The sequence below is a fragment of the Xenia sp. Carnegie-2017 genome, unplaced genomic scaffold, assembly GCF_021976095.1.
Source record: "Xenia sp. Carnegie-2017 unplaced genomic scaffold, XeniaSp_v1 HiC_scaffold_24, whole genome shotgun sequence".
Lineage (NCBI taxonomy): Eukaryota > Metazoa > Cnidaria > Anthozoa > Malacalcyonacea > Xeniidae > Xenia > Xenia sp. Carnegie-2017.
The window spans coordinates 12,876,166-12,898,404 of record NW_025813487.1 but is presented as its reverse complement, the minus strand read 5'-3'; the positions used below and the strand labels follow the sequence as shown (position 1 = coordinate 12,898,404).

Genomic DNA, 22,239 nt, shown 5'->3' with positions numbered 1-22,239 from the left:
GAACTGCAAGTAAGGTTTTCAAACATTCGTGGCAGTGACCATTTAGTTTGATGAACTGGTGGACTGCATACCCTCCAAGATGGTCCAAGCTTGACAATTCTGATGTAGAGAGATCAAGAATAAAATTGCTCGGTTCTGCAGAAAACGATTGACTTTCTTCATGTTTTGATGTAGGAAAAGATTTCTCCAAGAAACTGACTCAGTTCTGATGACTGACTCAGTTCTTGTGTCAAAATCATATGTTTTTCTGGATAGTAGATTCTTAGCCATGCTCACTTTCATTTTTTCAAAATGCCCAGGATCACAGCATTTTTCATTCAGGTGTGGTGCAATCTTTAGATTATGCAAAGAATCATAATTAACCACCTTTTTGATGTGATTTATTGTGACTGCATTTGTAGGTAAATTGCACTCAGCAATGGCATACTGTGGGATGAAAAATGTTTGTCCACGAGTCAAATGATTCCTGATATTCTTCAAAACATGTGGCCGATGACTGACTCAGTTCTTGTGTCAAAATCATATGTTTTTCTGGATAGTAGATTCTTAGCCATGCTCACTTTCATTTTTTCAAAATGCCCAGGATCACAGCATTTTTCATTCAGGTGTGGTGCAATCTTTAGATTATGCAAAGAATCATAATTAACCACCTTTTTGATGTGATTTATTGTGACTGCATTTGTAGGTAAATTGCACTCAGCAATGGCATACTGTGGGATGAAAAATGTTTGTCCACGAGTCAGATGATTCCTGATATTCTTCAAAACATGTGGAACATCAGACATAAATGTAAGTCTCTGACCCTCAATAACAGGATGCTGAATGGTATTGACTATTTCCACAGTATCATTACACTGTCCCAATTCATCATTTTCTCTTTTTACTTTACAATAGATCCCAAATTCCCGAAGAACAGCCTGGTTGCCCCCTCCCATATCCATAGTGACATTATATACTGTTAAATTGCATTCACTTGCCTTTTGAATTATCTCAATGATAATATCTTTCACTTCTTTAGCTAAGAATGAATTTCCAGTGAAGAAGTACGCAACAACTTGTTTCCATCTTGCTGTCAAACCACATAACATGAAAACCATGGCATGTGTTGCCATTGTGTCTTGCATGTCTTTTCATTGCTGCCAGAGATAGTGCAATGGCCGATGACTGACTCAGTTCTTGTGTCAAAATCATATGATGGAATGATTGCCATTTCGTCAAGCAAAAGAACACAGTCTCTTTCTTGATCTCCCATGGAGGAAGCCTTTCAATGCAAATTAACCTTCAGTATACAATATGTAGGTATTCTTACGTAACTACTTTAGAAAGTCAAAACACAACAGTAATGCTTTTGTGTTTTCTATTAGTTTGTATGTTTACCTTCAATTGCAATGCTGCAAAAACCTCATATGTAAGACCCGAGGAAAATTCAATGTGCTCCATTCGTTGATTAAGTGTTCTTATAGAAGGTAATGGATAATTCATCCCAAGTAAAGTGCTGTATCCAGTTGCTCCACATGAATATCTTATTTTTATAGCACTTTCAATTGTGTTATTTGACCACCAAACTAAAAATAAAAAAATCAAAGGTAAATTTTAAGGTTATATTTAATATATTTGTTTTTTTAGTGTGGAAGTGCAAAATTTCATAAATATACTTCATCAATTTAAAAATGGTATTGCTTAACCTTTTCCATAACCAGGCTTCTTGGAAAGGTAGGGTATTTGGTCTTCATTAAATAAAGCAGATATATTGTTTGCTAGGTTGTTATGATTTTCTTTTGCTTTTTTCAGCTCTTTCTTCAACATTTCCGATTCCTCCCGCAGCTTTGTGTGACTTTGACTATTTGTGCTACTCTGAGGATTGCTCAAGTCCAACTCAGTCACAGTCATTGTAGATTGTACAGAGTCAAGATTTTTATCATCTTGGCTACTAGCAATCTCAATGGCAACAGGTTGTGGTGACACTACGTGAACAAGAAGGTAAACAAGTGTATATTTCCCATTGGTCAATAATTTATAATGTACTGAAGATGCCAAAACGTTAGAGTACTGACCAGTGTTCACTTTTAATTCTCGTTTAGTTGGACTCTTTCTTCGAAGCACAGGCTTTCGATGTGTGAACAGAGTTGGTACTGCATTTGGTCGGAGTTTGCCGCGGATTTTAGGCTCGAATTGATTCGCTTCGAAGTGAACCTTAAGGAGCCGTACCACAATATCACAACACACAATTGCAAATTTGTATTAAATATTTATTAAAAATTTTAAAATTTACATTGTCATTGTCATGTTAATTATCTAAAGAACAACAAGAGTATAATTGCCTCGCAAAGTCTCGCCGACGCCGTGTTAAAGTTCTCTCTTTTTATTGCACAAAGCCATTTCTTTCGTTTTTCGTTGTTTCTCGACCCTGAGGGTATGCGGTACATTTGTATCCGTCAGATGAACGATTATTGCACCCATACGCGCAGCAAAACACCATATTTATCTTAAAAACTGTGAACACTAATAATAATCGCTATGTAAACACTAGTACAAGTTTCAAAAGTAGGAACCAAAATGGCGGGTTTTGATCAGAAGACCGAAACTGACCAATCAGCGTGTACAAATAAGAGAACAATAGATGTCCCAACTCTTATACTATAGAGGGCTCTGATATTACCAGATATTGGAGACGATAAACATGGCAGCACTGTTGGTATCGCGAACACAAACCTCTAAATATTATTTGTAAAGATGAATATTAGTAAATATCATTGCTCTTTACAAAGTAGATTTAAAATCGTATTCTACTTTTACCATAATTCATAGCGAGTATCCACTCAGTTTAGAAGTGTTCTACAAGTGCTATGTTCTAGAAGTGTCAAGCATAGTGCAGGGAAAATCACGTGGGTGTAGTCATTTTGTAACGACTGTGTTCATTTTGAAACTTAATCAATCTTGCAGTTGCAAGTTCAAATTAGTAAACATCAGTCTGTGTGAATTGAATATCCTTTTGATCAACGTATTTGATATGTGTTGGATAAGTGTTGGATAATTGTTGTGAAATAGCGATACGTGTTTTGAACGGCAACTGAACATTGATGAGTTCAACCAGTTTTACAAGAACCTGAATACATTGAGAAGACTTTCAAAAACAAAGGAAAGATGATGGGTGTACGAAATTATACATACATTCATTATTATTATTATGAGGCACGCATCTAGATGATAAATTAATGAGATCGCAATTTACAAACCACCTCGATAAAGAGAAAATGATAAAGACACAAAGGAAGAACAAACAGATAAACATAAATGTAGACACATTGGTGGAGAAAAAGGTTGATAAAATGGAAGACACGAAGGTAGACACAAAAGTAGACACAAAGGTAAATAAAGAGTTCAACAAAAAACAAATAAAGTATACTTAAAAGCAGGCACAAAAGCAGACAATATGGTAGAAAAACAGATGAACAAAATGATGGACACAAAGGCAGACAAAAAGAGAGACACAAACGGAGACAAAAAGGTTGGCAAATCGTAGAAATAAAGAAAGACACAAAGTAGGACACAAAAGTAGACAAAAAGGTTGAAATCACAAAAACATTAATAAAGTTGTATGTTATTGTCTCGATTTTTTAAGCACTTTTTGAAGAATTTCTCAGCAATTCAACACATTGTGACATTCAGACTCTTTTTGGAACATAATGGATTCAGCATTCCACATTGATAACTGCAAAACAGAAAGTAAAAGCTTTTGAAATTTTTCTACGTTAGTTAGAATGATTTGCTATCCACCGTATCCACAGTGAGTAATGGACCCGATGACATGGTGTACTTAATGTAAGTTCGCATGTTTTAAGATAAATTCAAAGGGTACCTGAAAAAAAGAAGTGAAGAAGTCTACCGTGACTTTAAGTAAACATGCAAAACTCCACAATTTCATACCATTCATGGGAACTTTCAAATATCAACTGGTAAACTATAAAATAAATGTATAAATAAATGTCACCAACAAAAAAACATATTTATGTTTACATGAACGCTAATTACAAGCGTTTAGTTGTATGTTAACAATATATGCGAACTGAGTAAAAATTCGTACTAACCAAAATGAAATTGCTGATTATCTTCATGTTTACAATCGTCTATTCCCACGTAGGAATGAGGTTTTATAAGTCCAGGAGGTACTACACATTTATTAAAGCGCGAAATTAATAGTTCACCATTAACAGTTTGGCGTGGCTAGGTCTTTTGTGTTCTGGTATATCCCCAATTAGTCTCTTACTGTGTCTCCTCCAACAAGACAGCCTGGTCTATTAAGTTTTATTATGGAGCCAGGCTGTACAAATTTAAACTGTGCTCTTGAGTCAAAACAATTCTCATGCAGTAAGATTCAAAAAACTTTAGAATGCTGAAATCTTTCAATACAGTTATGTCTGTTTTCTTCAGAACCTTCTTCGCCATAATTTTTTAGGCCAGAGAGATGTTATGTTGGATTCTGTAAAGACGACTGGAGCCTCTAAATTGCTAAAGGTCCAATTTCCTTCGATTAGAAATCAAGGCTATAATTGTGGAGCCCATATTAATTTATGTAGGTATGCATGTTATAAATTGTAGAAAACTATAAAATACATTGTTCTCACGGTCAGTGAACCATAAAATATTCGCAAAGCGAAAGTAAAAAGGTCTAGCTGGCTACGCTGCTAAATATGGCATATAACTGAAACTAGTTAATTCTAATATCCGCAAAAAATATATTGTTTTGCAGAAGTGTTTGAACAGTCCGGTAAGCATATGAAAAGTGTATACGTAGCTATGATTGTAGATGTAGATCATCCAGGCTAGGAAAGTCATGAGAAAGACTGCTGGTGTTATATCGACTGACGTTTTGACAACCTTAGCGGTAATCGTCTTCATCGCTAAGGTTTTAAACGTCAGACATAATCAACACCAACAATCCTTCTCATGACTTTATTAATCTGAACGATCTATATCTACAAACATCTAATGAATAACGATACTCCCGGGTCCAAACCATTCTTTTTAATGCTTTGTGTATGAGCAAGCCTTAGTCAGAAAGTTTTTTTTCTTGTTCTTTTAAAAGCATCTTTTAATACATCTTCATTACATACGTAATTGATAAATTCCTCAGATTCTGTTGAGCTTCGCACCATAGAATGAATATCGTAAACGAATTAGCAAAATTAGTTGTTTTGATACACTATAAACTAAAAAATTCTCTCATTTGAATCCATTCTTTGTCATTTCACTTTCCTTCCTCATCTTATTTATTTTTGTTGCTGGTATACCTATCTAATGCATTTCACTATTTATTGTCATCAATTTTTTTTCACATTTACATAAGACGAATCGTTATCCTCCATTAATGATTGATGATCATCTTCTGTGTTCGTTTTTGATACGTCTATTTCTTAATACCTTGGATCAGCAGTTACAGTTAATGACTCATTATCTGACATTATCATCTTCTTAATTCATGTTTGACAAAGCTAATTCTTCAATAACTCTATCGTTTCTATAGATAGTAAAAAGATTAAGAAAAGAGAGCAATTGCTGTAGTTAGCGTAGCGAAAATATCGTGCCATTTTTGTAAATGCTAGCTTGGCTTTTTAGAACAGTGGAACATAAGACCTTCGCTAATTTTAAAGCTGGTGATACATGCCTTTGACACTTAACATAAGTTACATGCCATATAAAAGTTTACTTTTATTATTTTTCATTCATTACATGAGAAATGGTATGTATGTGAACTTTCTTCAGTTTTGATACATTTTATCTTTGATATTGACGTAAGGCATATCCATTAAAGACTGATAATTTTCTTCCCTGTCCATTTTTGATACGTCTAATTTTTGATAATTTAAGTCATCACAGTCTGTCAAAGCCTCATTATCGTTTCTTTTAGATATGTCGGATAACTTCACTTCTTCATAGGCTCCATTGTTTACGTCTGTGCTCTCTATACCAGGGGACTGAAGTTGTTCATTTTGTTTATTTTTGTTGTTCAATACAAAACGTTGACGATAAAGTAGAATAATTGAACAGAAAACAATGATGAGAATGATTCCTGAAATGACGGCAACCAAAATGATGTACCATTTTGTCGTGGCTGCGATGTCTAAAACAGTGGAAAAACATAGAGGCGCCGTTATTAAAGTAAAAAATTTAGGAAAAAAAGACTTATCACCAGTGGAACGCAATAAAAAGTCAATTTCAAAGTTTAAGGTTTTATAAAACAAGTAAGACATGAATAACATAAGACAAGTGAAAACAAATTGACAGACATTAAACAAAGCAATGCACAAAACACAGCTGTGATCTACTTTACGAATGGTTGCCATATAAGTATTCCACAAGAATTGCGTAATTGTGAAAATCGTTTATGTCACATGAGCAGAGTCATATATAGACAATTGAATGGCCCGTTACAGTGAGTTTAACAAAATGCCCTATACCTGCGTTTTCTAGTGTTTTTGCTGGAGGACTCCAGTCAGTAGAATAAAAAGAAACCTGAAACGAAGTAAATACTTATAATGAATTAAAAAAAGTGATGAGAACATTGCACGTAAAATTTGACAAAGATTGATCTCACTGTTTACCTGATCATTTACGAAAACTCGCTGGAAAATTTTGTAACTAGTTCCTGGCTTCAGAGGGCCATTTTGGTGTTTTCTACCATCAGAGCGGCGTCTTCTTGTAACAACTGTGTTTGCGACATCACCGAGTGTGAACAATGACGTGTTTTTTCTAATGGGAAAAATTACTGCAGCAATATAGGGCTTTGGTTGTGCGGATGATATGGCCTCTGAGTAACTAACTAAGTCATCATTTTTTAATTCTGAAGGCAACCGACTTTCTTTTTTGTCATGCTCCATTGCTACCACATGAAAATATCTGTAAATGAAAAAAAGAATGTGCAAATAATATATTGCTTATCTTAAAACGCAAAATTACAATTGGTTGTACGAGTATTTGCCAAAAGTGCAGATAATGCTTTAAAGTTTTTGTATATATTACAAACTTCAAATAGGAGCTATGCTTTGTTAAAAAGCGAACGCTGCCAGTCACCATTATGTACGTAAAACTAGGAGTATAAATATGAATGCCAAACTATGAGAAGTATAAGGAATTTTTATAAGTGGAATGCACAAAGTTATTTTCATTTAAAGGGAAAATTTGAAATAAAATGTTGGGCTTCTTTCATAGTAAAATATAGTTTTCGACGTAAATGCCAAGAGTGAAGTAACGTTTAAATATATCGTGTATTAAATTTTGAAATATAACTTTGACTTTAGCAGTAAAGCTGTATTTTAGTAGAAATTTGATTTGACAGTTTTTCCAGAGGGAGGTCTTTTCACAGCAATGTACATCCAATTCTCTGCTTGAAATTGCATTTGCATTAATTTAATTGGAAACAATTTAGTCTATAACAAGTTAACGACGACAAACTTTCAAACGATTCTTGTATGCTCAGTATCCAAGTATCTTTGCTGTTGACAAACTAATTTTACGTTTTGTCTAATAAAAATCATGTAAGAAAAAAAACAAAACACAACTTTGTAAAACATCACATACTACAACAATTTGACATAATATTGTCTTTATGAGTTACTGAAGCTATAATTGAATCTTGAAAAATAGGATTGACAAATTTGCGAACACTTTGAGCTTAACAAAAAAAAAGCTATTACAAATGCATTCAATAGCCTCAGATATTTAAAAACAACAGAGTTTAGCAAATTGCTCAATGTGTGGCTATTCACACCGTGATAGGTAAAAGCAGATGCTCATATTTGATGATTTAACTTTATGAAAGATCTGAGGTAGTTAAAAAAACTACCATCTGGTGAGAAATTACATCTGATTGGTTTCCAAAAAGTTCGACATATGTTTTACAACTCTTATTGCATATAGCCGTATCTCTAAATCAGGTAACAGACTTAATATGCCGGCAAAGAGTGTGTGGCAGGCTTTTTGGAACCTATTTCACAAGGCTGGGATCCCTAAGCCAGCAATACAGCACCACTCCTTGAGTTCTTGAGGCAAGCCTTCAAAGCGTGTTAGTTTTTGCACTTAAAGCTTCCATAGAAAAAAAATATATACGCACGGGACAGTACAAGAGTATAAACCAAATGATCGACATTACTACAGATGAGATGGTGATGAATAACAACACCAATTTCTAATAAGATCTCAATTCATATATTCACCAGAACAGAACACTTTTTTTGAAATGCGAGAAAATTTCTTGTTTCTACGCAAGATGCGATTTTTGATGTGAAGTACGTTAAAGCTCTAAAGCATCTGCAGCATGCGCTATAAATGACCCTTTTATTTATATGGGGTGCAGAAGTGAATATGGGGTGTCAAAGTTTGATTTTAGGTTGGAAAAACGCTTTTGAAATACTGCAGTTTTACTACTTCATCCCGTATAGACATGGTAATTAAAGCTGCTACATTTAAAAAATTTCGGCTTGGGCCTTAATCAAGACCTCGTTTATAAAGTTTTAGATCTCGGGGACGCATTCTGAGTCAAAATAGACTGCCCCCTTCCGCCACACGTCACAACAGAAAAATTGTTCACACTACGTCAATGCTCAAAGTATCTTGTAACTGTTCTTGTTTATGGCCGAGAGAAGATTTTTTGAAAGTACTTACTGATATTTTATGGAGGGGATTCGCAACAAATATGTCAGTGAATACGCTGTCTGAATTCTGGGCTGTTCCGGTGCAACTAAAATTAAAAGGTGAAAAAATAATATATTACCTTTATAAGTTCTTATTTTTATTTTGATAAATAACTCACGTCCGTTTGAGAACGTCCACTTCAATTTGCTGTAAATTCCAGGACCCACTTTCGTAGACGCTAAAACACGAACACAATATTTTGTCGCTGGTTTTAAATGATTTATTTCCAAATGTTGTTCCTCAGTAGTATAGTTTTTTGAACACGTGACACCCCCCCATTGTTTAATACAAACAGTGTAGCTGACTATCTTTCCGTTTCTTTTGGTTACATCAGGTGGCTTCCACGTGACTGATAACGATGAACTGCTGATGACGAAAATGTTAACATTTAAAGGTGGACCTTCAGGAACTGAACAAAAATGAAAAACACATTTTTTAAAGATTTATCTAAAACAGTAAAATTTAAAAAGAAATCCCAACCAGTATACTGTCATTACTAACTTAAATAAAACACAAAAGAAAAACATGATTGACACATAAGTCGACCAGCAAACGATTTGAGATTTCAAAATTCGTCAACAATAATAAAACCATCAATGCAAACAAAACCAATATGAATGCACAAAAAAATAATACGAACTCACCATCTTCCGCAGTGGTAAAACTAGCTGTAATTGATCCACCAAAACCTTCAGAGTTGCCAGCGGAAACATTTACGGCATACGTTGTGCAAGGAATAAGATTCTCTAATAGATAAGGTTTAATTAGAGTTGCTTCCCAAGTTTTGTTAAAAATAATGACAGTATCCTTTATCACTATTAATCGAACTTTGGTCAGAGGATTCAAGAGATTTGTGCCAAGTTTCACACCAGTGTTTTTTGGATCTTTCCATGATATCTTAAGGTATCTTGATGAGACTTTGGTTGCAGTAAGATTTGTTGGTTTGTCTGGTAGAATGTCTGAATGATTAAAGAAAAAAAAACCAACGGTAAACATGGTATCATTGCATTTTGAGATGGATAAAATCATGCGATAAAATAGAATACTCCGTCTGAATTTCTTGATTTGTGGTGGAACATCATTATGTTTAGTAAAAAGTTCGGAAATTGTGGAAAAAAGAAACATGTAGTGCAACACTAGAGTCTGAGATCGCAATGTTAAGATTTGCCTGGGAGATGTATAGAATACCTCAAATAAGAAATTTCCACGTGTTTAGTTAATTTTAAGAGCAAACAAGTTTATATATAGTATATTAATACCTCTTTTACAGAGCAAACCAAACCAGACATATTTTCACTTCTTACCTCCCCCACAAACTTCAATTCGTAAACACGGTTTACCAATAGACTTCGTCGGAACTATTCGTAAGCTTTTGGCTTTAATGCCACGAGAGAATTTCTCTATAGCTACATCATTGTAACCATTCCAATTTTGTTGTATAATCTGAAACAAGAGAAAATAATGACTTACGTATTTGGGTAGGGAAAGGTCGAGAAAGTTAGAGAAAAGTCGGGTTTGTTTGACGCTCTAAACGGGATAGTGGCTTATGTATCTTCTGAATATCTTTTCAAAGCCACAAACTGCAATTTAAACTTGAAGATAAATCGCAAGGATAGAATCTGTTAGTTCATATAGCCACAAACTGATTGTTAAAGTTACAATCTTGTTTCAGCCGATGAATAATTAGTAAAGTTACCAAAACGAAATTTGGAGATTGAAGAATTCTTATAAGAATAAAAGTAAATTGAAGATGACCACAACTAAGTATGTCAAAACGTCAGTCAACACTGACACCAACAGTCCTCATCAGTAATGCACAAACCTGAACAATCAGCATTAAGCATTCAGTTAACTTAAGCGTCCATTGTTAACTTTAATATTTTAAATATCGATTTTGAAATTTATCGTTAACTATTTAATAATTAGATGAATTGCTCTCCATTTCCATGATTCTATAGTTGATTCGGACAAATTCATGACTACCGCTAAGGCTGTCGAAGATAACTACCGCTAAGGTTGTCATAACGTCAGTCAACACCAAAACCAACAGTCCTTCTCAGGACTCTACTAACCTGGACGATCTACATCGAAATACTCCCGAGTTAAAACCACTTACTTCATACTAGTATTCATCAAGGAAAAGGTTGTAATAGTTTTCCTTACTTTCTTAAAGTTTTATTGCGTTTGCTGTAGTTTTCAATGTTCGCATTAAAAAGTAAACGACTCTTCCTGAATGCACGTTTAGTTATTTCAATTAAATTTTTATTTTTTTTGACACTACACAATCTTAATGTTCTATCGAGTGGAAACTTTAGTCCTCTCTAAAATTGCTTTCTGAAGTTAACAATCATCTTTATTATCAGAAAACTAAGTAAAACGCAAGATGGCGATGTAGGAGACATGTTTTTCGCAACTTGCTATCTATTGCTTTACTATATTTACTATTTTTGAGTAAAGTAGCCATTATAAATAAAGTTTTGCTATAGAGTATTGGTACAATTCAACAAAATAAAATTAGAGAAGTTATTTGTTACCTTTTTGGATTTTTCAGAGTTCCAGTTAACACCGTCAATGTTTGTAAGCAAGTGATATTCAGTTATAAAGCTTGAACTTGAACTGTCTCCAAAGACTGCGATAGCGTTAACTGTATAAAGACTTGGGAAATTCAGTTGAAGATAATGATTGCCATCTGCAACAGGAGCACACCATGAACTGCCACTGGATATTCTTGCAGCTTTTGCACTATGGTCCTGGGTCGAAGCAGTAAACAAGGAGTCCGGGAACTTTTGTGTGTTTTGTAAGAGCGGATCATCACAAACATGACCTGAGGTGACAAAATATTTATTGAGTAGATGGTTGAGCGCGGGAGTATCGTTACATGTTTGTAATGTAGATCATCCGATTTAGTAGAGTCCTGAGAAGGACAGTTGTTATTGATGTTGACTGATGTTTCGATAACCTTAGCGATAGTCAGAGTCAACAAAAAATTTAAAATTGTGATAACGATGAAATTGTGTGATATGATGGAAAACAATGACACAAACCCATACGGTTCTCCATAAAGGAAAAATTGCAAATAACAAAAAAAGTGGGTTGCAAAGATAGGCCACGAGTCGGTGAAATATACCAGACTAAACAACAAAACGCACTCTTTTAGACAAAGCGTTCGACGTTTCAAATACAATTCCTAACATTATAAATATCACTTGATTTCGAGCTTCTCATTTAGCGGAAGTTGAAACTTGATGAGTAGTCTATTTTATCGTAACTGCGTAAAAGCACTATTGATAATGAACATTTAATAAAAACGACAAGTTTTTTAAAATAAACACGTTCCAACATCTCGTGATGTCATCTTCAGTATTATAAGAAATATTATGTATGTGACGAATATATATACCATACTTGTATTAAAATTCAAATCGTACTCATTTTCGCTCAGCTTTAAATTCGGGCGATTTAATTTCGCGCACTTTGTTGACAATTATTTGCGCAGCTTTAAATTCGCGCAAGTAGTTTTATGTGCTCGTTCTTTTTGATTTGTTCAAAAGAGCTATTAATAATTAACGCATTTATATTGAGCTCTCTTTATTAAGAAATACCTCAATATTCATCAAAAAAGCGATTGGGTGGCCTCAAAAAGGGCTTCAAAATAAAGCGTGAGTTCACTATCCCAACAAGAACTAAAAAATGTAAATAAATGATATTGCCTAACGATATACTTTATAAGTCAAACAAAAGTTTAGCTACAGTTCAAATGGATCCTCTTTTCGTTGTGGTTCCTCCAATGCGGCGCTCACACCTGATCGTTGCCAACCTTTGGCGACAATGTCCTTGTTCGATTGCATGTAATCATAGAACTGCACTATCCATTTTGCGTGAAGTGGTTTGAGCAGGCTAATTCTCAAATCAACAGAAACTTTATCAGGTTGAATACCTTTCTATATTTGGGCTTGGACTTGCTCTGAGTACCATGTTTGCGCCTGGTTTCGAAGGAAAGCTTTGCAAGAGCGATTGACCGTTAAATCTAAGGGCTGCAGATATGATGTCATATTATTGGGAACAGGTATCATCTTCCCATTATTGTCGGAAATGATCTTCTTTACGGCATCCGTCCTATGTGCTTTAAAAAACATCGGCAATCAAAACCCATTGTTTTGTTGCGCGAAAACCAAGCTCTTCTCTAATTTGCTTAACATAGGGGATAAGAATGCGATTGACTAATTCAATTGCTGGAATTCTTCTTTTGGAAATCTGAATTTAGGGTGACACCGGTCTGTTTTCCCCTGGTAGATTAGTTGAATTGGCAGAAACTTTCCCGACGCGGTGACTGAGAATGTTCCAGTAATTTGGCGATAATCGGCGCTATCACTGATTGGCACAAATTTCTCGTTAGTTTTGTCCATTGTATACTTGCTGATGAGGACAAACGGGAGATGGGTCTGGTCAATGTTTATAATGAGATCGTCGGGAACGTCATAAGCGGTAACCACTTTCTTAATAGAACGATGAAACGTGAAGCGAATTTCTTTAAGAAGCCAGGTGATACGGGTTGTTTTGCAGTTGTTGCTCTACGTTTACTGAAACCCAATCTTCTGAAAATTGACTGGCATCATGTATAGTGGAATTCTAGGGTTCCTCCGTTTTCTTTCAACAAAGACCGATCATTAGCCAGTACTATCCCTTCGCTATGGAAATAGCAATGTTGTAATTGACAACACAACCGGCCGTTCTCATGCTCTTGATCATGGCGATAACTTTCTCATCGATGTTCTCGGGTAATAAAGTTTTGCTCCACGATGTTTTCTTGGCAATTGTTCGAGTTCAGTGCGCTCTTTTCGTTCCTTATTTTACGATTTGACAAGTCCACGAACAGTTGACTCTGGTACGGAATACGTTCTTGCCGCCGGTCTTATTCCATGCACAATTCCCCATTTTGCAATTTCTGCTCGTTGAAAAGCATCATATGCTCCATATTTGCCCTCCTTTCGTTCTGGAGCGTCAAGAAATAATTGCTGTTTTACTGCATTTTCTTCGGCAGCATTTAATTTGCTGTCAGACGACGCGACCGAAATATCGTCTTGGAAAACCTTTTTGAAATATTTTAACAGAGCCATGTGCGTTGATTTCCCGCACAATGTTTTCTGTTGGCAATACTTGAACGGTAGAATATGTATTGCGGAAACGTTTGACGTATTCGGCAATTAGTTAATAAGGAAGTAAAATCAGTCAGTAAAATAATAATAGAACATCATATCTAACACCTAAAGAAACGTGACTCATCATTGACTATTGTGTTGGAGAAATGGAAAGCATTTGCATCGTGTGCAATGATTTGACAAAATACACTTGTCTAAAATGCAAATCATTTGTTTGTAACCGAGGAATCAAGTGTTCAATCCCTGCATCTAAAAACTATCCTGGATGGAAAAGTGGTTCGAGTGTTGCTTTATGTGAAGCGTGCGACGCGAAAGAAAATTACGCATCTGATTGCTTGCTTCAGGAAACCCACGATTCAGGAACGGATGATTCTAATTCAGTGAAACTGAGCCCCGAGGGACATCGTTTTCTCTGGCTTGCGCATCACGAGGTTTTCATGAATACAGAAAAATCTGGGCTCCAAGAATCAACCAGCAGTTAATAATAAAACCAGAATCAGGAAACCTATTCGACCCATATGCTATTGGTCTGTTTACCAAAATCAGAGGCAAGATTGAACCATTGTCACTGGTCGGACATTTGCCTCGAGATTTCCCGATTTTGCAAGTTCTTTTTGAATATGGGGCAATTAGAAGCATGTGTGTGTGACATCAAATTTCGTCGATCCCCATTACCACAAGGAGGCTTGGAGATTCCTATTACCCTAACAGTCATGCAGAACAATGCAAGTTTTAGGATATACAGCAAAATGCAGGCATTCGTGACGGAATACTACGTAGAACCTGAGAATATCCCGACTGAAATTGTACAGGATGAAAATGAAGACATTTTTGATTTTTAATGTTACCAGGACAACTAAAAACATATGTCAATATGTATATGCGTTAATAAAACAACTGATTTGCAAAACTAACAATGAATGTCTCATATTACACTACAAAGCTATTCGCGCGGAATATATTTCGCGCAGTACTAAAATTCGCGCACTCAGCGCTGCGCAAATTCTAGTACTGCGCGAATTTTAATACAAGTAAGGTATCCTAAAACTTGCATTGTTCTGCATGACTGTTTGGGTAATAGGAATCTCCAAGCCTCCTTGTGGTAATGGGGATCGACGAAATTTGATGTCACACACACATGCTTCTATAATGCCCCCATATTCAAAAAAGAACTTGCAAAATCGGGAAATCTTTCGAGGCAAATGTCCGACCAGTGACAATGGTTCAATCTTGCCTCTGATTTTGGTAAACAGACCAATAGCATACGGGTCGAATAGGTTTCCTGATTCTGGTTTTATTATTAACTGCTGGTTGATTCTTGGAGCCCAGATTTTTCTGTATTCACGAAAACCTCGTGATGCGCAAGCCAGAGAAAACGATGTCCCCTCGGGGCTCAGTTTCACTGAATTAGAATCATCCGTTCCTGAATCGTGGGTTTCCTGAAGCAAGCAATCAGATGCGTAATTTTCTTTCGCGTCGCACGCTTCACATAAAGCAACACTCGAACCACTTTTCCATCCAGGATAGTTTTTAGATGCAGGGATTGAACACTTGATTCCTCGGTTACAAACAAGTGATTTGCATTTTAGACAAGTGTATTTTGTCAAATCATTGCACACGATGCAAATGCTTTCCATTTCTCCAACACAATAGTCAATGATGAGTCACGTTTCTTTAGGTGTTAGATATGATGTTCTATTATTATTTTACTGACTGATTTTACTTCCTTATTAACTAATTGCCGAATACGTCAAACGTTTCCGCAATACATATTCTACCGTTCAAGTATTGCCAACAGAAAACATTGTGCGGGAAATCAACGCACATGGCTCTGTTAAAATATTTCAAAAAGGTTTTCCAAGACGATATTTCGGTCGCGTCGTCTGACAGCAAATTAAATGCTGCCGAAGAAAATGCAGTAAAACAGCAATTATTTCTTGACGCTCCAGAACGAAAGAAAAGGAGGGGCAAATATGGAGCATATGATGCTTTTCAACGAGCAGAAATTGCAAAATGGGGAATTGTGCATGGAATAAGACCGGCGGCAAGAACGTATTCCGTACCAGAGTCAACTGTTCGTGGACTTGTCAAATCGTAAAATAAGGAACGAAAAGAGCGCACTGAACTCGAACAATTGCCAAGAAAACATCGTGGAGCAAAAACTTTATTACCCGAGAACATCGATGAGAAAGTTATCGCCATGATCAAGAGCATGAGAACGGCCGGTTGTGTTGTCAATTACAACATTGCTATTTCCATAGCGAAGGGGATAGTACTGGCTAATGATCGGTCTTTGTTGAAAGAAAACGGAGGAACCCTAGAATTCCACTATACATGATGCCAGTCAATTTTCAGAAGATTGGGTTTCAGTAAACGTAGAGCAACAACTGCAAAACAACCCGTATCACCTGGCTTCTTAAAAGAAATTCGCTTCACGTTTCATCGTTCTATTAAGGAAGTGGTTACCGCTTATGACGTTCCCGACGATCTCATTATAAACATTGACCAGACCCATCTCCCGTTTGTCCTCATCAGCAAGTATACAATGGACAAAACTAACGAGAAGTTTGTGCCGATCAGTGATAGCGCCGATTATCGCCAAATCACTGGAACATTCTCAGTCACCGCGTAGGGAAAGTTTCTGCCAATTCAACTAATCTACCAGGGGAAAACAGACCGGTGTCACCCTAAATTCAGATTTCCAAAAGAATTCCAGCAATTGAATTAGTCAATCGCATTCTTATCCCCTATGTTAAGCAAATTAGAGAAGAGCTTGGTTTTCGCGCAACAAAACAATGGGTTTTGATTGCCGATGTTTTTAAAGCACATAGGACGGATGCCGTAAAGAAGATCATTTCCGACAATAATGGGAAGATGATACCTGTTCCCAATAATATGACATCATATCTGCAGCCCTTAGATTTAACGGTCAATCGCTCTTGCAAAGCTTTCCTTCGAAACCAGGCGCAAACATGGTACTCAGAGCAAGTCCAAGCCCAAATATAGAAAGGTATTCAACCTGATAAAGTTTCTGTTGATTTGAGAATTAGCCTGCTCAAACCACTTCACGCAAAATGGATAGTGCAGTTCTATGATTACATGCAATCGAACAAGGACATTGTCGTCAAAGGTTGGCAACGATCAGGTGTGAGCGCCGCATTGGAGGAACCACAACGAAAAGAGGATCCATTTGAACTGTAGCTAAACTTTTGTTTGACTTATAAAGTATATTGTTAGGCAATATCATTTATTACATTTTTTAGCTCTTGTTGGGATAGTGAACTCACGCTTTATTTTGAAGCCCTTTTTGAGGCCACCCAATCGCTTTTTTGATGAATATTGAGGTATTTCTTAATAAAGAAAGCTCAATATAAATGCGTTAATTATTAATAGCTCTTTTGAACAAATCAAAAAGAACGAGCACATAAAACTACTTGCACGAATTTAAAGCTGCGCAAATAATTGTCAACAAAGTGCGCGAAATTAAATCGCCCGAATTTAAAGCTGAGCGAAAATGAGTACGACTCGAATTTTAATACAAGTAAGGTATACAAGGTCGACGTATCATAAACCAACCTACACGGGACTATTGACGAACTACTTCAGTTTCACACCACTTTCATACAAGGCTGGATTAATACGCACACTTGTGGACAGACCATACAAAATTAACAACACCAAAAACGGCTTTCTACAACACCTAAAGAACATCACATCTATTTTATTACGCAACTCTTTCCCACAACACTTCATCAACAAAACTGTCAAACGATATCTCCATGACAAAACTAATACTAACTGCAAAGCAAACACTAGAACATCCGATAAAACAACCACGACCACCAACAACGAACAGTCCATAAGAACTCATTACTTTAAACTACCGTACATCGGACATCATTCACGACACACACGACTTAAAAAAATCATCAAATGCTTCTGCACTTATAATATTACTCCATCATATTACTCTAATATTTTTTTAACACATACATATTATTCCTGATAATACTGAAGATGGCATCGCGAGATGTTGAAACATGTTTATTTTAAAAAAACTTGTCGTTTTTACTAAATAAGTATATTTTTATCCTAAAAAAATATTGAAATATCAAGCTTTTTCTTTCCCGAAACTTACATTTTAAAATTGAATACTCGGAACAGCCAATACTTGGTGTAACCGTACATAGAAATGAAGGTGCCACAGTAGCTCTGCAGTTTACTTCTCCAGCTTTAGACATTGAACTACCTGAAGTCTTCCCCTCTATTTGATCGGCTTTAGGGTAGCCAAGAAAACGACAAACATTATCTTTGACATTTTCCAAGGAACTTTTACAGACAGCGAAATCCCCGTCATCTTTGGTAAAAAGTTTCACAAAACCTTCGCTGGGTAATGTCGACTGTGATAACTGGATATCTTCAACTATAAAAAATCGTAATAGATAATTAGTTGATGAACATAACAAGGTTGATGAACATGAATATCCTCATGTTTGTAAATTTAGATCGTCCAGGTTGGTATAGTCCTGAGAAGGACTGTTTTTGTCGTTTTTGGCTGACGTTACGACTACCTTAGCGGTAGTCATTTTCAGAGTCAAATAAGGAGTATACGTCAGGTTAGCCGTATTTGTTATCTGGTTCTTACGTCATTGTATTGTGTGTACAGGAAATGTGTAGTGTCATTGCGAATTAGTGTGAAGTGAAATGTTTTTAGTTGTGAAGTGTGATTTAGGTGTGATGTTTTAAGCTGTAATGTATGGGTGTCAATTGTGTATTGTCATTGTGAATTAATGTGAGGTTTGATGTTTTTAGTTGTGATGTGTGATTTAGGTGTGATGATTTACTTTATTATGAATATTCTCCTTAGTGATCTTAGTTCGGCAGATATTGAAATATAACTACATAATTTAGTTCTTCAAATCAATCATAAGCACGTTTACATGTCCACACTACTTACTGCAAATTTCATTGAATGACGTCATGGTAGAGGTACATTGATATTCAAAGTAAAGATATTTGTCCAAACCAGGACAACTTTTTGAAAGGAAAAGATTATCATCGACAGTTACATGACATTCTCCTTTCCCATCACAAAGTCTTTTTAGACGACATGTAACATCAACACTACAGTTGTAATAGTAACTTGAACCACAAACATTCCCTTGGTTCAATCCACGATATTCTGCAGTCTTTACTACCATATATTGTCTTTTACCACAGCTGGCGTACATTATTTTTTCTCCAGCGCAAGTCACGGAACCTTTTGAAAACACAAAAAATGTACAAAATGTTAATTAACTTAATGGTGGCATGTCTACAACACTACATTAACAAGTCATAAATGGTCAAAAACACAGAGCTTAAAGTACTACTGAAGTGAAATTTTCATATTTCGTTTTTCGATACAAACGTTTTCTCTGTATTTTACTGATCATTTTGAGCTATCGCCCACTGAATTTAGTCGATGGGAACGCATCGAACTTTGCGTTCAAACATGGCATATTTGCTTGTTTTGATGCGAATTTGACTTTGAGTGCGTGACGTCATTTAAAGGACGGAAGTTCAATTTTAAAGCTCTTAGTATATAAAAATTATATACGAACAAGCATATTTCCAACTGGAATTTTACATATTTTATAACTTCTCTTCGCAAAAATTGCATATATTTAGTGAAAAATGAGCAACACGCATAAGTAAGCAACATTTACAATCGATTAGAGTTTTATAAACTTCTTGAATTAACTTATATTTCTCAAATTGGGTGCCGCATTCTTGACGAAGTCTGCGGTTTTAACACACACGCAATGTTATCAGAAACTAACTGTAACGCGCTTATTTCCAATCATCCAATGTATACTACTTTTATAAACTTCTGGATTAGACTTATCATTCTTATCATATGGGTGTCGCATCCTTGACGTAGTCTGTGGTTTTAAAACCCATGCAATATTATCACAACGCACATAATATAAGGAGAATAATTTTTTATTAAGTTAGTCAAACGTAACGATACACCGCAAGTTAAAATATGGCGAGTAGGCAAAATTCTGCAAAAAATCGTCGAGGAGGACAATATTGTGTTGCTGGTTGGCCCAACGGAAAAAGTTGTACAAACAGTCAACACACAGAGGGTGTCTCAGTACATCGTTTCCCCATGAATGACAAGGAGAGGCTGAGTAAATGGACAAAATTTGTTAGGAGACATAGGCCAAAATTCGTTCCTCAGCAGTACTCTGTGCTATGTTCAATGCATTTCGCAGATTCTGCATTCACCGTGAACGCAACAGTTGCAAAATCGCTAAACATGAGACGACAATTGCGCTCTGATGCTGTTCCAACCATAGACTCTGTAAAAGGCATTTCAATCCAAGATGATAAGAGCAATCGCGACCGCAGAGTTGTAAGTACAAAATTATACAAGTTAAATTACACAAGTTTGTATGCACAACCTGGAAATGCATGTAAATGTGTCTTGTTATCTTCAAAGATGACCCACTTTTCTTGGCTTGGTACATATTGCAGGTAACTTGTAATCACTGTTCTTTATCTGCCAAGGCTTTTTTACTTCTTCCTAGTCAAGAAAAAAAATTACATAGTAAATGGTTTGTTCTGTTTTGGCACGTACTGGCAGTACTTCATTTCAATGAAAACCTTCACAGACAGCCAAAAAAAAACAAAAAATGGAACACCATATTATTCTGTGACATACCCAAAATTTAAATCAGGGGATGAAGTAGTAAGAACTGTTTCTTCAGCACCATCATATTGTAAGTTTAGCATGTATGCATTGGTACTCTTGACTTACACATCTAACCACTTGTCATTTTTCCAGACTATGTTAATGAAATCAAAAATGTCATGGTTCTTAGTTGTGAGGAATCCATGGACAACATATTTAAGAAGTATAGGAAAAAGTCCCAGAAGCCTTAAACAAAACGTTCTCGGATCAATTTCCAAAACTGAGGCAATCCAACGGCATTTGGATAGGAAACAACTATCTTCAACACCATTGTTTCCCACATGTAAGTTGTTCATGCTACCATGTATAATAGGTATGGCCAGTGCATTCTAAAAGTAAACACATTAAATTGTTATTTATAGATCAACAGCAAGATGTACTGCAAGCAAAAGGTTTCGACAAAGAAAAACAAGCTGCTTCAACAGGTCCTTCAGATCCAAAAAAAATGCACTTATGCAAAAATTGTGGACAGCCAATGAAAGGACTTCCAAAAAGTCATTGTCCACAAGAATTACTTGACAAATATTCTTAGCAGGCCAACTTTAAAGTTAGTTATAAAATAATATACTATGCTACAAAAAATGTTTCCTACTTCTATCAGTTTCTTTCCTGTGCTGACTTGTAGCCAGCATGTTCTTGGCCTAGGGGATTTCGTAATGGAAATCGTTTTTGGATGTCTGTGTAGATACATGCAGGTAATGGTCTAGAATTTTCCCAACCAAGGCATCCACATAGCCATCAAATGACCAAACGGTATGCAACTGCTCTCAAGTATCTATGAGAAATTCAAAATAGTAATTTCTATTTGATTATTTATTTTGACTTCACACAACAAAATTGTGAAGCATCACAGCACAATAATGAACCACATAAAGGTAAAAAGTAGAGATACATGGCAAGATATTAATCATTCGTTACAAAACAAAATTAGAAATCAAAAATGTACTTACTCATTTTCATGTATTCCACGACGCTTGTATGACCTTCCATCTTGGTCTCTTAGAAGTGAGCCAACATTCTTCAAGACTGTAGCATGTGTCATAATCGTGTACTCTTCGTGAAGAGTAACACAGCTAATTTTTTCAATGCTACCATCGAATACCAGTTTATGTAAAGTAGGCCCAACCTCTTGACAACAACGGTATTCAATGGCATCTGTCAGCAGTTGAGTACGACACAAGCTACATGCACACCTATAAAAAAGTGGTTTGTTATGCACCACGACATAAGAACAAAATAACATGTTTAATTCATGGTTTAATTTCTTCTAGAGTTCTAATAACATTTATCAACTTACCACTTATCTAACTGAACGGTTCCTTCGAACCTCGCTTCCAATGTTCGAGGTTCTAAGCCATCTGCGTCTTCTTCGACCGACACAAAATTCTCTCCGACTGCGTTCGCAAGAGGTTCATTTTCGTAAGGATTTACAACTGAATTAGCCACAATTGTATCCTCATCGCCGGAATTCGAAAGTAAATTTTCATTTGCCATATTTGAGTTTTCAGTATCCGAAATGCGTTCGCTTTCACTGCTTGAAGAACTCATATTTTAATTTTATTGTGTATATGTGTTAAAAATCTAACAAAATACTAGTAAATCAATGCTCATACTTCGACTTCCGTCCTTTTATTTACGTCACATCCGTAT

The 22,239-nt window shown here is 35.8% G+C and overlaps 4 protein-coding genes and 3 long non-coding RNA genes across 8 annotated transcripts in view; 4 read left to right on the top strand and 3 right to left on the bottom strand.

Annotated features, from left to right (window-relative positions):
• Positions 1-22,239, bottom strand: part of LOC124451807 — a 122,414-nt gene that overhangs the window by 16,865 nt on the left and 83,310 nt on the right. The window lies entirely within an intron of this gene.
• Positions 180-1,112, top strand: LOC124451818. The gene is made up of 4 exons (XR_006950687.1): positions 180-321; positions 402-605; positions 686-789; positions 1,019-1,112. It is a non-coding gene; the product is annotated as an uncharacterized LOC124451818 (long non-coding RNA).
• On the top strand, positions 1,142-2,329 carry LOC124451814. The gene is made up of 5 exons (XR_006950684.1): positions 1,142-1,295; positions 1,365-1,466; positions 1,627-1,713; positions 1,792-1,980; positions 2,082-2,329. It is a non-coding gene; the product is annotated as an uncharacterized LOC124451814 (long non-coding RNA).
• On the bottom strand, positions 5,685-9,637 carry LOC124451809 (receptor-type tyrosine-protein phosphatase delta-like). The gene is made up of 7 exons (XM_047002412.1): positions 9,520-9,637; positions 9,336-9,437; positions 8,810-9,100; positions 8,662-8,737; positions 6,603-6,897; positions 6,459-6,513; positions 5,685-6,121 (listed from the first exon to the last, which is right to left on the bottom strand). Exons 1-7 carry the CDS (start codon positions 9,581-9,583, stop codon positions 5,760-5,762), a joined length of 1,245 nt encoding a protein of 414 aa, XP_046858368.1. The 5' UTR covers positions 9,584-9,637; the 3' UTR covers positions 5,685-5,759.
• On the top strand, positions 19,628-20,752 carry LOC124451811. Its single transcript, XM_047002416.1, has 2 exons — positions 19,628-20,372; positions 20,468-20,752. The coding sequence occupies exons 1-2, from the start codon at positions 19,879-19,881 to the stop codon at positions 20,568-20,570; spliced, it is 597 nt and encodes a 198-aa protein (XP_046858372.1). The 5' UTR covers positions 19,628-19,878; the 3' UTR covers positions 20,571-20,752.
• On the top strand, positions 20,798-21,534 carry LOC124451813. The gene is made up of 2 exons (XR_006950683.1): positions 20,798-20,872; positions 20,952-21,534. It is a non-coding gene; the product is annotated as an uncharacterized LOC124451813 (long non-coding RNA).
• Positions 20,807-22,152, bottom strand: LOC124451812. Of its 2 annotated transcripts, XM_047002417.1 has the most exons (4): positions 21,887-22,152; positions 21,540-21,782; positions 21,182-21,364; positions 20,807-20,918 (listed from the first exon to the last, which is right to left on the bottom strand). In XM_047002417.1, the coding sequence occupies exons 1-3, from the start codon at positions 22,135-22,137 to the stop codon at positions 21,328-21,330; spliced, it is 531 nt and encodes a 176-aa protein (XP_046858373.1). In that variant the 5' UTR covers positions 22,138-22,152; the 3' UTR covers positions 20,807-20,918; positions 21,182-21,327. The 2 variants fall into 2 exon arrangements, with proteins under 2 accessions (XP_046858373.1, XP_046858374.1); XM_047002418.1 differs by lacking the exon at positions 21,182-21,364.